Genomic DNA, 17,717 nt, shown 5'->3' with positions numbered 1-17,717 from the left:
GCCACATGACCCAGAAGCTGTACGCCGGCTCCCTCGGCCAAAAACGCGAGATGAGCGCTGCAACCCCAGAGTTGGTCACGACTGGACCTAATGGTCAGGGGTCCCTTTACCTTTACAGCAGGTATGGGGAAAGTTTGGTTTCCTTCAGCTATTCAAGCAGAGAGTTCAATATTTATTTTCTTCTAGGCAAGTTTGGGGTCATGGGATGGGATGGCAAGCGCAAACCAGGCCGATCCTTTAAGGGCAGGTTTGTTGGGACGTGATTCTGTGCCATTTGATTGAGCCATCTGCTTCTCTGGCCTCAGAGCCGGGCTTATGAACGTCTCTTTGTTACCCTGTCTCCATTCCAGTTGCTGAAGGGAATTTTCACACATCTTCCCCGCCAACCCTAAAATGCACCAGCAACCAGATTAAATATTATGGCGGAAAACTCAAAATGTGGATTTTTGTGAAGCAATTGAAGGTGTTTACACCCACATACACACACTTCTTGAGGGATCGATCAGCTGGCATCGTTTTTGCTGTGTGTGTTACCATTCTTTCGTTTATTTATAAAAGGGGTCTGAAATTTGCTAGGTCAATGCCCCGATTGCTTTTAAAAGCGACAGCCACACATGAGAGATATATGATAAATCAGACTTTTTTTTTTTTTTACATAGTAAAATGTTCGGGGTGACAACTGCTCAGTGGGGGAAAGCTCTGGTACTCAAATACATTGATAAACAGGTATTAGTGCTTACTACAAATTTGGCAGCCCTCAAATGCCTGAATGCCTGATCCTCTCTTGCACAACCCTATACTCCTGGGTGGCAGTCAAGTGGGAGAGTAATGAGGTGTGAATTTGGTGTGTTCACAAGAGCGCATAAGCTAGAGCTCAGAGCTTCAAAAACTGGGCATTCCAAATGGCTGTAACCATTATATTGAAAATGGGAGTAAGAAAGAGCAGGGGTCGCTTTCTCAAAGTGCTAGTTGATAAAGGGGGGGGGAATCTTCAAAAGCTACACTTAGGGATTGCATGACCCCCTCTTGGCGTGGCTCCCTTCCAGCTCGACAATTCTATGATTCAAACAGAAACGTGGCAAGCTTTTGAGTGCTCCAGAGCTCTTCATCAGGCAAGATGATAGGCAAAAAGCAGGGAGTGAGGGGGAGGAGGAAAAATAAAGTACAGAAATACATACAAAAATGAGGCCGGATGTTGTAGTCATTAGGTCAGAATGGAAATTTGGCTCCAAGATGGAGACTGCAGGGCAAATAAGTTGTTTGTTTGTTTGTTTGTTTGTTGTTTACCTGCTCTTCACCAGCAGGTCCCAGGGCAGGTTACAGTCATTTAAAATTCCTTGCTACAGGCACCAGATTACACACCTGGGCTTCTTGGGGGGGGGTGCACCAGTGGCTGATCTCCCCGTTTCTGATAAAGTGAAGTCTGGCTGGCAACCCAGATCTTCCCCAGGCCTTAAATGAAAGCACACAGTTTTCCAGGCAGGCCGAAAGCAGAAGAGAAAATAGGGCAGTCTTCGGGTTACTTCCAACGCTACAGTTCTATGAGTCGAATACCAGTAACAGCTAAAATTTATGTCCTACCTTATGGCCTTAGCAGGAAGCTCAGGTAGACACAAACACACAAGATTTTGGTCCACAATGATAATACCGCCACGGGTTTCTGAGATTCAGAAAATGTTTGTATGATGATGATGACCAAAGTATCCAGCTGTATGGGCCATTGTTTCTGTGCTAGGCTGCTGGTGTCTTCTGCATTTGTTCCTTGCCCTGGACGCTGCCATCCCTTGATTCTGTTGTGGGACGGGGCTATCTGATTTCGGAAGGGCATCTGGCCACTTTCCTCGTAGGCCCTGACAGCACATAAACGTGAAAATGTGTTTGTGGATTTTGTCAGCATTTCAGAATGACTCGGAAGCAGGCAGGTCACCAGATCTGCTTGATCACTACTGCATTTCGCATGCAGGCCGTGTTCAAGCCCCCCCCCCCGCCAAACGTCGGAAGGTGCGTAGAGATCATAAGGAGCAGAGTGCCTCTGAGGATGCGCAGAGAGTGGCTTCCCCTTGCCCCAGAGAAATCCATGCACCAGAAAGGTAGATGGGAAATTGAGGTTTTGTGGGTCAGAGATTGGCTGTGCAATGTCCCTTGCTTACTCTGCACCTAGCGGAACATTGGAAGGTCAGGAGCTGCCTTGTCAGACCATTGCTCCATCTAGTTCAGTGTTGTCTACACTGACTGGCAGCAGCTCTGCCCCAGCCCTACCTGGAGATGCCAGTGATTTAACCTGAGACTCTGCAGGCAAAGCAGGTGCTGTAACCACTGGTGCACCTGTGATGTTAGCCGCAACCCCCTACAGAAACAACCCCTTGTTGTTTCTGAAGAAATGCTGCGTTTCGATGTCTTTCCCTGCAAACCGGCTTTGGTCTGCATTGAGAAGAAAAGCAAGCTTGCTGCATTTTAAGCTCCTAATGGTGCACACACAGCCTCCGCGGCTTCTTCCAGGCGTGTTTGAGCGTCTTCACCTTTTGTTGCAAAGACCCACAGCTGTGAGACTGAGGAGGAGCGAGTGCCTTTGCCCCCCTGCTCCTGTGATGGGAGCCTTGCAGAGGGGGAAAGGCCAGTTGTGTGGAAGAGCCAGGCGTGATTCTAGGGCAGCCGGCTGGGTCTGCTGAGCTGCTCCCTCCCCAGCAGAGTGATGGGCGTTTAAAATGTGGTCAGAAAACAAGGGCGCCCGTTCACTGCCAGGAAGCCTTTTTCACCGACAGGAAGCTGAATCCAGCTGGCATCAGCCCCTCCTCGCCTGAGGGCCAGAAAGCGTTCTATCTGGAGTCCTGCAGAGCGGAGGCCAGGATTGGGAGAGCTGCAAGCCCCTTCCCTCCCCCCCCCCCCCGTGCCTTACCCCGTGCCCTGGCCCTGCTAAGCCTCTTAGGGCAGACCTCTTTCTTCTCTTCCCGGCCCTCTCTAAGTGGGCTGGAGCTGGCTGAGGGCTCCCCTCCTCGGTCCCTAGGGAGAGTTGCCATCTGTGCCCCAAGGAACACCGTTTGCAATGTGCCTGGCAGTTGGGGCAGGAGCCCCTCCGAGACATGGTGCATGCTTGCGGCTCTAGTTCTACTGCTTGTTGTCCCACCCCCACCCCCCAAAAAAAGAACGCAGGGAGGACCCACAAATAACTGAGCCCGTTTTGCAGATTTGATTGATTGGCATCTGGTGCGGAAAGGTGGGGTCTGCGGCCCGTAGGTTACTCATTGACACAAAGGTTGCCTCCGCACCCCACATTTCTCGCTTTCAGGAGATGCTCTGGGCTTGGGGAATTGAAAGGGGGGGGTGTCTTGTTACGCCTGGAAACGAGGTGTGGGGTGGTAATCTGTGCAGGGTCAGGGTAGAGGTTACTAGCGGACCAGTACTGTACAGATCAGGTGGCAGTTGCCTGCACATTTTGGAGGAAAGCGTGCTCTGGTTTTCCAGCATCTAAGGCCATGTTCACGTAAACAAAAGCACCAGTTGCTCCTGCAGAGGTGGTTCATGAGGAGGTGTATGCCTGGCTGCTGTGCTGTGCTCTTATTACATAAAATTCCCACAAGGAGGAGCATGTTTGACAAAACACAGGCAGTTGCTCTTTGGGGCTTTTGCTTTCCAGGCAGTAGCTGGTTCTTCTCTCTGTGCTGGCCAGGGAGATCCCAGGAAGAGGAGACGGTCCTATATACAAGCAGTTCCGCTGCCCAGGCTGCTTTGCTCTTTGAAAGAGGAGCCTGTAATTTTGTTACCTCCACCTCTCTTTAATAATGCCTCTCTCAGGGGGATATCCAGAGCGCTTTCTTATTTTGCAGCTTCTGTGAGGGGAGGATGCTGAAAAACAACCTCTCCCCAATGCAGTTAAAGGAAGAGGTCAGGATTCTGTGCAGATGACAGTCACCAATGGGAACCTGAGTTGGGAGAGTCTTTTGCTCCTCCCGACTCTGTTGGAATAATGTTGTGCTCCGGGGAGCTGGTGCCCATTTCCAAAGCCACATCACATTGTGGTTCCCAGTGGAAGTCTGCAAAATGCATATTTTCATCCCAACGCATTCATGTTTGCAAAGTGGGAGTGGTTAAAGGAACGCTAAAAGGGCAAGAGTATATTGCTCTTGCCGAGATAGTTTTAAAAGCGGAGCAGTGATTTGGATTAACACCTTGAACTTGGCCTGGGAGCAAATTGACAGCCAATGCAGATCTCTTTTAAAATTTCTGCCCCTCCATGCAAAAGGCACAGGAGCCTTGTCAGAAGAAACAGTGGCAGCCCTAGAAATCACTGGTGAGGGGAAAGGCACCCTACACAACCTCAGATAACCACATCACACGTTCATTCGTTTATTCATTTAGTACAGGGGTCAGCAAACTTTTTCAGCGGGGGGCTGGTCCACTGTCCCTCAGACCTTGTGGGGGGCCGGACTATATTTTGAAAAAAAAATGAACAAATTCCTATGCCCCACAAATAACCCAGATGCATTTTAAATAAAAGGACACATTCCACTCATGTAAAAACATGCTGATTCCCGGACCGTCCACGGGCCGGATTTAGAAGGCGATTGGGCTGCATCCGGCCCCCGGGCCTTAGTTTGGGGACCCCTGATTTAGTACATTCGTAGCATGCTTTTGTTCCATCATGGATCTGAAGGTGATGCGCCAGGGTGGATTACAGAGCTGCGCATACATTTTCCCCAGATTCATTACGAGGCCGCGGGCCATTTCATACATTATATTTGTAGGTGTATACCTAAAGGCCACAAAATATATAGGGACCTTCAGACAAATCTGCTCACACTTTAAAAGAAGGTTAAAGAGGGCAGTGGATATACTGCAGGGAGGAAATCTGCACAGGTACATTGGCACAGGTAGACCAAACACACAGCTGGTGGGGAAGGAGGCCAGTGTACTTGTCAGGGGTGGCGGCAGCGCACATAGGTGCTATGTGCTCTCCCAACACGTGAGGGAAGGTCTTGTCAACAGCGGTGCAGCTAGGTAATTTTAGACTCTGGACTTAATAGTCTTACGGAGCAACACCTGCATTCCCCAGACATGTGCATTTAATGGCCGCAATTTAAGGTGGGCTGTGCATGAGAGCCTACAAACCCAGAAATCTTATTAACTTGCCATAAATTAAGTTGTTGCAATATTCTAATGTAGCTTTGGCAGGCCAATTAATATGACACATAAAGATGCTTCTGTAATTGGTGCGCATTCTGAGTTTATGTGCTTCATATTTACCTAAAGTTATTCTCTGTAATGTTTCCTCCCTGATCAGAAGGTACAATTGGATACTATCAAACTAAATGGGATGGGGCCTCCTACAGAACAAGGGCCAACAAGGAAGTATGGTTGCCTCTCTGGGCATTCCTTCAGTTGTGAAGCACACAACCGACATTACTTTCCTACTGCCTTGAATTACATTCTTTCCAGCTGTGTCTATTTTTGTGCTTTGTTACAGAAACAAAGAACTAAAAAATAGTTTGGCAGGAAAAACAACAATAAAAAAGAAATACTCTGAGCATGTGCAGTTTTGCCTTTCAGAAGCTCACTTAAATCATAGCGCCATCATGGCAACAGGACTGAAATGTGGTTTGTTTCTGCTGCCTGATCCTAAATCACATTTGCTTGGGAATATTTATTTACTCATAAAAATATTTGTATGCCGCTCTCTCTGTATGTTTACAGCAATGAAAACAAAACCATACAATAAAACTATTAAAAGTTTTTTAAAAGACATCAATAAACCATCATGGAAGGATCTATTCTTAAGCATCATTTGGGAGTGTGTATGTCAAAAAATACAATAAAATATTAAGATAAAAATAATAGAATGAGCATTTGTAACCATATAAATGCCAGGGGGCATGTGGCTGAACTAGAACATGTTTTTGTTTGGATTTGATTAAGGAGAGAGAGAGAGGGTGCTACATCTGTCCCACTGGGTGCTGGCATTCCCCTGACAGAGGCAGCTCTTGGCTTCTCACAAGCCTGTGGCTGGTCCCTGTGAGAACAGGATGCTGGACTAGATGGGCCTATGTTTTTAAGGTTCAGGTGCTGAGGTTGTGCCTGTTTGCTGCTGCCTCCACCACCATCACCTACCAATCCCTGGGTGCTCATTTGGTGGTGATGCGAGGGTAGCAGCAGGTCTCTGGCTTCTGGTCTGGCCCAAGCTGCACCCCTGTTTGCACGTGAGCGTGGCAAACCAGGCATTTGAAAAACAAGGATCAGTGGCGGCGACTCCTTGAACGTCCCCTGCCAGGCAAACACGAGTTTGTTGCCTGGTAACGTGTGAAGCGCCCCTTCCTTTGTTCCTGCACAACAATATTCCCAATCCCACTTGGGCCGCTTGGAGGATAATTGGGGGGGGGGGGAGAGGTGTGTTGGTGCAGGTGGAGGGGACTTGTTGGGTCTGATGAAACGCACCCACAGGAGCCCCATTAAGGCGGAGGGGGAAGCGCCACCCGAGCCGAGGTTGTGTGTGTTCGAGAGCAGAGCATAACAAAGGGCAGGTGGCTGGCGCGGCAGGTGCGCCTGGGCAGGCGGGTGCGTAATTGGAGACGCCACGGAGGGGGCCCACCTCGCTCAGAGTCACGCGGGGCGGGGGAGGAGCGGAGGGTCTCTATCCCGCCGCGAGAGGCCTCTCCGCAGCTGCCTCCCCTCCCCGCGCCCTGGCCTGCCTTGCTTTGCCCTGCCCTGGCGCTGCCAGCTGGCGAGTGCCTCCTTCCTGCGCGCAAAGGAGGGGCAGCCTAGGACGGCCGCCGGCTTGCCTGTCTGCCTGCCCCAGGCGAGGATAGCCCGGGGAGGGATCGCTGTGCCAGATCCCTTCTCCTCTCTCCTTCCCACTCCTCCCCCCCCGTTCCCATGGTTACCTTCAATACCTGCTTGGCAAAGGCCTTGGGGTGGCGCTGCCCAAGCGGTCCCGCGGGGCTTTTGCGCGGGGGATTGGCAGCGGGAATGAGGCCGCCGCTGCTGGCTCGCTTTCCCTCCCCGGCGAGGCTCGGGCTGCTCCCCTTCGGGCGCCGCGCCTGGCCTGATCTGATCTGAGCCTCTCCGCCCTGGAACCCGTTTGGGACGCTCCGGCGCTCGGCCTTGCGCTTCGGGAGCTGGCTAGAAGGAAGGGTGCCCTGAGCAGCCCTCCAGGCAGAGGGCCTGCGCCCCCACCCCGCGGAGCTGGGGCGGGGAGCGTTGCAGGGGGCTCCAAGAACCAGGGCATCTCTTGAGATGGCGAGTGTGCGCATCTGGCCAGGTGTGCAAGGCGAGCGTGGCGGGCTGCACAGGAACACTGACCCTGAACGCCGAGGCTTAGGGGCTGCTTGTGTTTACTCAGTGGCAAGCCCCATAGAATCGTAGGGTTGGAAGGGTCCCCAAGGATCATCTAGTCCACCCCCATGCAGGAATCTCTGCCATTCAGCAAATGCCTAGACCAGGAACATTAGAGCAGCGCTTCCCAAATGGTGGTTCACGGACCATTGGTGGTGCACAAGTTTCATTCAGCTTGCCCACAGCATGTCCACATTAGATATTCATTTTGCTTTTTAATTGTAGTTTTACTGCTTTCCCCCCTTTATTATATTGTACTTTATGTATTCAAAGAAATAGAGGAAAACAATAGAATGGGGAAAACCAGAGATTTGTTCAAGAAAATTGGAGATATGAAAGGAACATTTCGTACAAAGATTACCATAATCAAGGACAAAAGTGGTAAGGACCTAACAGAAGCAGAAGACATCAAGAAGAGGTGGCAAGAATACACAGAGGAATTAGACCCTGATGTTGGGAAAGAGTGAGGGCACTAGGAGAAGGGGAGGACAGAGGACAAGATGGTTGGACAGTGTTCTCGAAGCTACGAACATGAGTTTGACCAAACTGCGGGAGGCAGTGCAAGACAGGAGTGCCTGGCATGCTATGGTCCATGGGGTCACGAAGAGTCGGACACGACTAAACGACTAAACAACAACAACAACTTTATGTATTGTATTGTAATTTTAATTCTGTGGAATGCAAATTATGATACAATATGAAAAAGGGGGGAAAGCAATAAAAATGCAATTTAAAATCACACAGCGTCTAGCACCGCTTTTTCCAATTGCCACAAGAAGCAGAAAAAAACATTAAGTGGTCTGCCAGGAAGGACCCTTCGTAACTGGACCATTGGGGGAAATGTTTGGGAGCCCTTGCATTAAAAGAAGGGAAGATGTTGAGTTATGTGTGCATCTGTGGGTCATCAGCAGTATCCCTATCTGCCCCTGCTTCTCTGTTGTATTTGTAGCTTGATCCTGATTTTTAGTAGGATGAAAGTATCACTACTAACTCTGATATAACTTAGGCCCAAGGGCTGCAGAAAACTGCAACCTTTTGTTCAGGTTCCCCCAACCTGTTACTCTCCGGAGGTTTTGGACTGCAACTCCCATCAGCCCCAGCTAGTGCAGCCCCACACTGGCGGGAGCTGATGGGAGTTGTAGTCCAGAACATCTGGAGAGCACCAGGGAGACGAAGGCTGCCTTGGCAGTTCTAGGACTCCAGAGAAGCAGCCCAACAACCTCTGGTGCCCTGACTTTCCTGCCAAGGGCGTACCCACCACGGGGCAAGTTAGGGCAGCTGCCCTACTCTAGAAGCAGGGCTGGTGGGCAGAGGCGGAGCACAGCCCGGCAGAGCGCGAGTTCGCCATTCCCGCCGCGCCGCGCCGCACCCTCCCTCCAACTCCCCGCCGCGCCCTCAGGCAAGGCCAAGCGCGGGGAACCAGGGAGCGCGGCGCGGTGGGCGGGAACGCCGAACTCGCGCTCCGCTGGGCTGGGCTCCGCCTCCGCCCACCAGCCCTGCTTCTAGGGAGGGGCACAGCCCGGCGGAGCGCGAGTTTGCCGTTCCCGCCCACTTTGTGGCCCCTCCCCTTCCGTGCCTTGGCCCCTCCCCTTGCCCCCCCCTAGTTTTGATCCTGGGTACGCCCATGTTTCCTGCCAATAAGTTTCCTCCAAAGCCTCTGACACGCAGTGGAAATTTTTGAAGCAGGGGTGGTGGAAACCCAAAGAGATGGGCTGCAGCTGGAAACGGGTTTAAGTTCTGTACCAGGCATATTTGGGGCTGGAGGCTCCTGTTCCTCTCTGTTACTATAGTGAGTGTTCTGTGACTGAATCCTTGTTCAGGTCAAGCCCAGGTAGGAATAGCCCTAGATCTGCAGAGTTAGCTCCAAGTGAAGCATGTGGTCCAATGGGAAAGAGGAAGTCTGCTTGACCCACATACACGCCCCATCCCGCACCGCACACCCTCTTCTCAACAGCAGGCTTCTTAATCTGTTGCTCTCGTTGCACCTTAAAAGTATTTTGGCACAAGCCTCCATGGACCAGAGCCCGCTTCGCCAGATGCCCAAAGCGTTATTCTCAGTTGGCAGATGGGTACAGAGAACATGTTCCCCCTGCTAGACACCGGGGCCCAAAGCCATGATCTGCAAGTCGTCTTTTTTTAATGCAGAGCCGAAATGTACACAGACAGGAACAGAGCGGTCTGTTCACAGCAGCAGCCATTGGTGATAATACTGCCTTTCTAGCTGCAGTATGCTAGTTTAACACCTAGAAGGGAAGAAATGGGATTTTCCTGCTGTAAGGGGGGAAACCAACAATGGAGGGCACTGTTGTTGCCCTGGAGGGGGGGGGCAGGGGAGCATATACCTTGGATGATGGTTGGGGAATTAGCAATGTGTGTGCTGGGATAGGGGAAAGGAGAAGGGTTTGTGAGTACCACCCACTTGGGAACAGGAAGAGGGCCCTGGTATCTCTGAGGGGAGGAGAATGCTTTTTTGTTGGAGGCTTTGGTGACTCAAGAGGAAGGGAAAAACAAGGCACTGGAATAACTGGTATTGCTGGAGAATGGGGAACTGGCACCACATGTGTGTAAGATTGCCACATTTGTCTGCAGACATTATCTGACCCTAGGCCAGCCTTCCCAGTGTGGCGCCCTCTAGGTTGTACTGGTTTGGGGCTGATGGGATTTGTAGCCCCAAATACCCAGAGAGAACCAACTCGGGGAAGGCTGTTGTAGTCTGAGCAACCCATCAGGGCAAAGAAACAGCGGAATGTTTCAGACTCGGCTTGTCCACACTAACGTCCCTTCCCTAAAGAACATGGGTCCGAGAGGTCTTCTGTTTGCCTTGCTGATTTTCCCCGGGGAAACCCCTGCTCTACCACTGAATTGAAACAAACACCAGTTTGTGGGAAACCTGATTGATGTTTGCTCTGATTCAGCAGTAAAGATTGGGTTTCCCCAGGGGAAAGTGGTGGCACAAGTGTGGACGAGCCCTTGGATGGGGGGGGGGACCTGGATTCAGTTCCCCATTCACCCATGAAATGTAACATTGGAGAGGGAGAGAACAGTGGCTAACTAGTGAGATGGTTACAGGTAGGTAGCCGTGTTGGTCTGTGTCGAAGCAAAATAAAAAAATTCCTTCGGTAGCACCTTAAAGACCAACTAAGTTTATATTTTGGTATGAGCTTTCGTGTGCATGCACACTTCTTCAGATACACTAGAAACAGAAACTTCTAGTGTATCTGAAGAAGTGTGCATGCACACGAAAGCTCATACCAAAATATAAACTTAGTTGGTCTTTAAGGTGCTACTGAAGGAATTTTTTTATTTTAGTGAGATGGTGTTAAGTTCCAGAAAGGTGGCCTGGTGGGGCAGTCATTCGGAGAGAAGCAGCCAGTTTAGGCAAGGGTCACCGTGTGAGGTTGAAGGAGGAGCATTTGCTTCTGGGGATGGAGAGATGAGCATCGGTCGGGTGCAAGGTTTACCTCGCCTGGGCCAGTTCACTCCAGTGGAGATTCCTCTGTGGGCCGGATTGCACGCACGGACGCGATTTCTGGCATCTGCATCTGTGCAGGCGCAATTTCTGGCCCCGCGGACGCGAGTCCCCACACCGTGCCGATTTAGCACATCGCGCAGGGACTCACCGAATGGGTGGCTCGGTTCAGGGGTGGTTTGGGGGCCGGTTAAACAACCCCCGTGGGCTGCTTGTGGCCCATGGGCCTTAGGTTGCCTACCCCTGCTCTGGGGCCTGTGAAAGGCCATGGCAAACGACCTGCCACAAAATGTTGCAGCGTGAAGTGATCCTGCCAGCCAGCCGCGCCTTCCTCCGGGACAATACTCCATTACATCCTGCCTCCCCCCCCCCTGCATGAGAGTGGAGGAAGGGAATGGGAGGGGGAAGCGAGGCTCTTGGGGGAAACGTGAAATGGTGAAATGGCATGATACAAGATAAGGAAAGAGACGAGGGGGTGGAGAGGGAGAGCGAAGGCTGCCTGGGAGGAAAGGATAAGGGGAAGAAGAGGCTTTGGGGCCTGAGCAGGGGAGATGGTTAGTTGGCGGTTGCAAGGGGGGGGGGACACGGAAATGCTGCAGTTCTGCACACGCAAAACGGTATCTGCTTGTTGCATTGCATTCTGCTTTAAGCAAACAGGTGCTTAAAAAAGAAAAGGAAACATGCAGGGTGAAACACTAAATAAGGAAAAATTCATTAAAAGGTAACAAATGGGTCATGAATAATATTTTATTTTATGTTGGTCCTGTGGAGCAACTGTGGTTCCCTCATGTTTTTGTGCCCGGCAAAGGCCGAGCAAGCCCCTCCTTGGCCCATAAATATAAGGGTAGGAAAAAAAATCAATCAATTAATTGCTTTTTCAATTACGGTAGCAGTTCATGCAATGGAGCAGTTTAACAACAACAACAACAAATAATTTTAGAACTATTTATTAAGCTTGTTATCTTTAAAAAATTGATATTTGGGGTGACTAAAGTGAATTGTTTTGGGAATGCACCTCCCACAATGGCATGTTATAATCCCAGGTGAATATTGCCCTCCAATCTTCAGATTCGGAAGGGGGAACATCGTCTGGCCAGGGGGCTGGTTGCGCGTGTCAGGAAAATGGCCGCTGTTGCGCCACAGTTTGGCTAGGCCTTGAAGGAGGCCTACGATGGTAGTTTTTTGGGCCACTTCCTCAGAGTGCGCACAGCTCGTTCTTCCTCAAGAATGCCTGGGCGTGAGGTAAAGGCAGCTTCTCATTTTCCCAGATGACTTTCTGGGAAGCATGGTCTCACCACCACCGCTGCCATTTTTTATTATATATTTTTAAAAAGAAGAGCCCCTTTTGAAGAACATGGCTGCTGGGTCCCTGTCTCAGTTTTGCAAGGGGTCTGGCGTCCCAGAAGAGGCAGACATTTCCAGAAACGCCAAGGGACGCTGGCATTTTCTGTTGCATTCTACCTCAGCGTCAAGTTTATTTTAGTTAATTTACCATAGCGTAATAGCGTATGTTACTTATGGAGCGCACAAAAACTAAAACAATAAAATACAGTATTTAAAAAGTGGAAAAAAATCCAATGAAGTACTTTAAAACTGATAAGTACTTAGAAGGTTTCCTACAGGTTCTGGATTTTTCTGTGTAGTATAGCATTCAATCACTGAAGTGGTACAGGCCTGATACCAGTTTTTCGCCTCAGGGATGACTGAGAAAAAATATTATTATTATTATTATTATTATTATTATTATTATTATTATTATTATTATGCCAGGCTGCTGAATCAGCCCAAAGGGAGCCCATCTTTGTAAACCACTTTGAGTTGTTGTTTTAAACAATCAAGCAGTGTATAAATTCTATGAAATCGTGAAATACATCAAGCCCAGCATCCTGGGAAAAGGCCAAAGTGGGGCCTGTCTTTGCAAACTGTTTTGAGATAGTTGGGTTCCCCCCCCCCATTAGTTAGTATGTTTGTTTTACCTAGCCCAACATCTTGTTCTCACACGCTGTCTGTGTGACTCCCTGTCAGGGAAAAAGGCAGGGAGGGTCTAAATAAATATATAATAATAAGTCCAAAATCGAGCAGTGCGCCCCCACCAGCAAAAAAAAAACCCCACCCACAATGGCTGCCACAGTCTGCATGTAGCGCACTGTCGCCGTTCAAGATGCCTCTGGCTTTCTGCCGTCTTTTAATTTATCGCCTTGGGAGCCTGCATGCAATTCAACCTCTTTTCTTCCTCGCACCAAGTCCACCCCTTGGGTTTTCTGCCTAGGCAGGGACTGGGACGTGGGCCTGCCAGAGGCCCCCATTCAATGTGCACCGTCTGCGGCCCAAACCCCGCTGGTACCTTCACAATGAAATGGAGTCTGGGTGCAAATAGCTGTCAGCCTAGATTTAGCTGAGATCCCTGCATTGCAGGGGGTTGGACTGGATGACCCTTGGGGGTCCCTTCCCCACTCTTTAAGATTCTCTGATTCTAGAGTTAGGTAGTTGGAGGGGAAATGTGGGGAGACGTAGGGTGTTGAAGCAAAGAGAGGGACGGAGGCGACTGGGGAATCCACCCAGGGGCATGTATAGGTGCCAGAAACCAGAGCCATTACAGCTGCCCGCCATGTCCTGGAGCCTCATGACTTGTAATTGCAAGTGAGGGAGGCTAGGCATGTTTATTCAGAAGTGAGCCCGGTGGGGCAGACTCTTGGGGGAGTATGTGTGTATGCCCTAAACGCATTTCCTATCCCCTTGAACTTGGGGATTTACTTATGAGTAGACACGCTTGGGTGGATGGCGGGGTCACATTTATAATTGAAATGCCGTTCCCTCACCAAATTAAAATTTTATATTATGTTATAATACACACACACACACACACACAGAGTATATATATAGCGAGTGCCCATTGTTCCCTGGACGTCCAACTCCCGATAGACTGCGATCTCTACTCATAGTATAAAACAGGCATCCCCAAGCTGCGGCCCGCCAGATGTTTTGGCCTACAACTCCTATGATCCCTAGCTAACAGGACCAGTGGTCAGGGATGATGGGAATTGTAGTCCAAAACATCTGGAGGGCCAAAGTTTGAGGATGCCTGGTATAAAAAAACTGGCATTGTTGTTGGGTGGACCAAAGTTGTTGAGCTTTTTTAAGGAAGCCACAGTTGGCCCCCCCTTTTTTGGCGGGGAGGGTGAAGGAGATAACTGAGGGGCCAGAGATCTACCAGGATCTACCAGGAACACCCCACGATCTACCAGTAGATCACGATCTACCTCTTGGACCTCCCTGCCCAGAGGGAAGCCACGGATGTGAAAGTGGTTGAATGCTAGTTTAGGTTTGGTGATACAGTATATATAATGTGTGTGTGTATATATGTGTGTGTAGATAGCCTGTGGGTGGTGGAAAGAAGAAGGGTGTTCTGTGTTGGCAGTGGAGGGGCTGCAGCAGGAAAAAAACCAGCCAGATGGAAAGATGCGAAAGGCAGTGTAGATGAAAGGGAAAGAATACGAGAGCTGGAGGCAGGCACTTCTAGACAGCTGCTGTTTTGGGGTGGGATTCCATCATAAACCAGCAAATTGAGGTTGCACAATTATAGTTGGTTGGGAGGTCTTGGGCTTATCGGATTTTTTGCTGTAAGGGAAGTGATGGGGAAATGGGTTCCAAGCATTGCATGCACCCCCTTTCAGAGTAGCAGTCCTTAAGACGGTTTGGCTTTGGGCAGCTCGGCCCTAATAATCTGATTTACAGCAATAGCAGAGAGTTTCCCCATTTCCACTCTCTTAAGTGTTTTCACTCCCCAAGCAGCCCACAATTTGCCATCCCAGGATCTGCTATGGTGATGTGCTGCCCAAAACTACCAGGATTAATACCAGTCATGGGGATGTCTGAATTCTTATGTATTTTCGTATAATGCAAAAGGTCTCACCCTTGCACATTGAGCTGCGGATGATCTGGCAATGTTGGGAGCTGGAGAGGGTGGGGCAAGAGGAGGCTGAACTAATTTGGGTGCTGGGCAGTTCCTTTATACAGGTAGGTCGCATTTTAGAAAGTGTCTGGGCAAGGGTGGCAGTTCTCCACTGTTTGGTATGTGGGAGGCCTCAGTGGAGATATCTGTTGATTTTCACTAGAAAACCAAAGTAGAGCGTGTGTTCAGCTTAGAGTCAAAAGAGAGACATGCTAGGGTTGGTTTTTTTTAGAACAGGCATCTTCAAACTTTGGCCCTCCAGATGTTTTGGACTACAATTCCCATCATCCCTGACCACTGGTCCTGTTAGATAGGGATCATGGGAGTTGTAGGCCAAAACATCTGGAGGGCCGCAGTTTGGGGATGCCTGTTTTAGAATGTGAAAGGGAGCAGTGAAGAAGAGATAGAATGGCAGGGTGCAAGGGTCTGTTGAAGGACAGTTTAACGGGTTCCAATAGAAGCCAGGGGAGATACCTTACCAAAACCCCCCCCCCCAAAAAAACTGCCCCATAGCCTTTGATGGTAGCCTGACATAGAAATTGAACAACTTATTTCCAAGCCAGGGAAAATTGAGCTTGTTAAATTTCTGGATGTCAGACTCTGTTAAAGGCAGAGAAGCAGGGAGACAGCATTTAACCCTGACCGTAGCAAATTAACAGCCTCCTACACTCAGAAGTAAGTTGCATTGAGTTCAATGGGTCTTACTCCCAGCTGAGGGGATAGGATTGCAGCCTAAGTTGGACATAGGGACACAGCTGGGCTTCCATGGAACAGGCTTACCGGTAGCTAGTTGTGGAATCTTCTGGAGTCCTTTAAGAAGAGACAATAAATATCTGTTGCAAGGTACGATTTACCGTATGTGTGGGTGCCCAGAAGTCTCGAGGAGGTTGGGCTAGAGAAGTGTCTCTAAAGGTCCGAGGCAAGACTGAAGCCTGAGTGATCGCCATTCTTACCCACCAATTTTCTAAGCAGGAATGGTCACTTCTTGTGGGAGGGGAGGGATCCTGACAAGTGAACAGCATCTGATCCTACTTTACAGAGGGACTTGGGCAAAAAAGTTGGGTTCCTGCCCCCAAGATCTTAAAAGTCAGTCACGTTGTCAGGGAGGAAACACTAAGAGAGCGTGTGTCCGTTTGTTTTCATTTTGTGACACTTTGTCATTCCTCTTAGACTGAAATTGCTAATGAGGGGCAGAAAATAAGCCCAAGAATGAAGAAGCAGACGTTGAAGAGGCAGGCAGATAGAGGAGGTGCAGATGCTGGAAGCTCTATTGCCACCTCCAAGGATTCAGAAAAGGTAACAGGTTCAAGCAGCGGCCTGGAAAACTGTCAGCGTATTTGTCTGTCCTCCTACCCCTGCCTCACCACCCACCATGGTATCTAAGAACCCAGAAAGTTCCCTGTTCAGACCTCTTCTCTGCCCACACCTGCACAAAGGGCATGATAATATTACTACCAAGACATTATCATCATCATCATCATCATCATCATCCCCCCAATCCTCTTCGTGCAAGGTGTGGGCTTGCCTGAGAGATAACCTAGTGAAATGGCAGGCAGTTTAGGATTCTCTCTACCTCTATTCAACAACAAATTAATAAAATATTTAAAACAGTATAATAAAATTTAAATTGGCAGGGTTTTTTACTGTTCCTGCTTCTTTTAGAAGCAGAAGTATTCATATATCTTTTGTGCAAATTTCTCGGTTGCACAGAGAATGTAAATACAGCTAAGTAGTCAATGCTGTTAAGGGTTAGGTGTGCTGAAGTCTGTTGAGGTTACTGGACTAGAGGTCACTCTGCATAAGACTAGCCTGCAAATCTTCCTTGGAGTGCTGAGAAAGGGAGTGTGCAGAAGCTCCCAATTGAAAACATGACGTGGGCTTAGTTTTGCCCTCATCTATGACACAATTTGCTTCACTTTATACTGAAATGAAATATTTCTTGCATTAAGCACTGAATTTAAAAAGAAATCTCCCAAGGGTCTGGTTAAAGCAGGGGTTTGTGAAGTACATAAGGAGGAACGTAGAAGCTGCTTTATAATGTGTCAGGCCAATGACATCCTTCATGCAGTATTGTCTACGTTGATTGACAGTGGCTCTTTAGAGTTTCAGATCGGGATCTTTCCCTATGAAAGTACAAAGGCTTGTTAGAAGAGTAATTAAATATGTAGTTGTGTACGCAGTTGCATGACTGCATGACAGCCCTCGTGGATTAGGCTAAATACAAGCCTTTGAGAAGTGCAAAAACGGTATAAATGCAGCAGCCTACCGTTGCTGTTGTCTCCAGTGTCTGGTATTCGGAGGTATACTGACTCTGAATATGGAGGTTCTATTTAGATATCATGGCTAAAAGTTATTGATTGACACCCTCCATCAATTTGTTCAACTTTGGTTTTTAAAGCCATTGTAAGCCAGTGGCCATCACCACATCTCAGCAGTGAATTCTGTGTAATTTTTGTGAATGAGTAGTTTCCGTGAAGGCAGACAACAGCACACTCACATGAGCCAGCTGTAGTTGACAGCCAGTGACACCTTAATTGCACATTTCCCATGAGCTCCTCAGCACCCTTGTCTGACGTGTTGAAAAATCAGCACTGTAACAACATGATTTCCAATCTTTAGACGAAGTATGCTTGCCTCATTCCTTTAAGATCTCATTTTCCATCACCTTTCATGGCACACGAGCTGTGGGCGTGGCACAAATAACTAGCTAGGGAACAAGGTATGCCTCCTTTTCCCTTGGCAAGTCTTGCCAGGATGAGCCAGCGCCCTTTATGTCAGCCAGATAAGATGTTCAGTGGCATTCACCTCTTCTGTCCTGCTGCCACGTGGCTGGTTTAGAGCATCCCGTACTTGCACTCCAAGCTTAGCTGCACTGCTACTGTTTGGCTGTATGTCAGAGAGAGAGAGAGAGAGAGAGAAAATGAATGTCAAATCTGGGAAAGGTCAGAGGCGGGGAGGAGGGTGACTCAGTGC

General features: G+C 49.2%; 1 protein-coding gene across 5 annotated transcripts in view; it reads left to right on the top strand.

Annotated features, from left to right (window-relative positions):
- Positions 1-17,717, top strand: part of NOL4L (nucleolar protein 4 like) — a 125,921-nt gene that overhangs the window by 21,854 nt on the left and 86,350 nt on the right. For 3 of the 5 annotated variants that reach the window (XM_088674800.1, XM_088674801.1, XM_035121751.3), the window contains exon 2: positions 15,915-16,040. The exons of the other annotated variants lie outside the window; for them this stretch is intronic. In XM_088674800.1, coding sequence (XP_088530926.1) covers positions 15,915-16,040 — 126 coding nt within the window. The remainder of the gene's footprint in view (positions 1-15,914; positions 16,041-17,717) is intronic. 5 annotated transcript variants of the gene reach the window in all.

This window comes from Zootoca vivipara, chromosome 7 (assembly GCF_965207765.1).
Source record: "Zootoca vivipara chromosome 7, rZooViv2.hap1.1, whole genome shotgun sequence".
NCBI classification, from domain to species: domain Eukaryota; kingdom Metazoa; phylum Chordata; class Lepidosauria; order Squamata; family Lacertidae; genus Zootoca; species Zootoca vivipara.
Note: the sequence above shows the minus strand (reverse complement) of the source record. Positions and strands in the feature narration are given on the sequence as shown.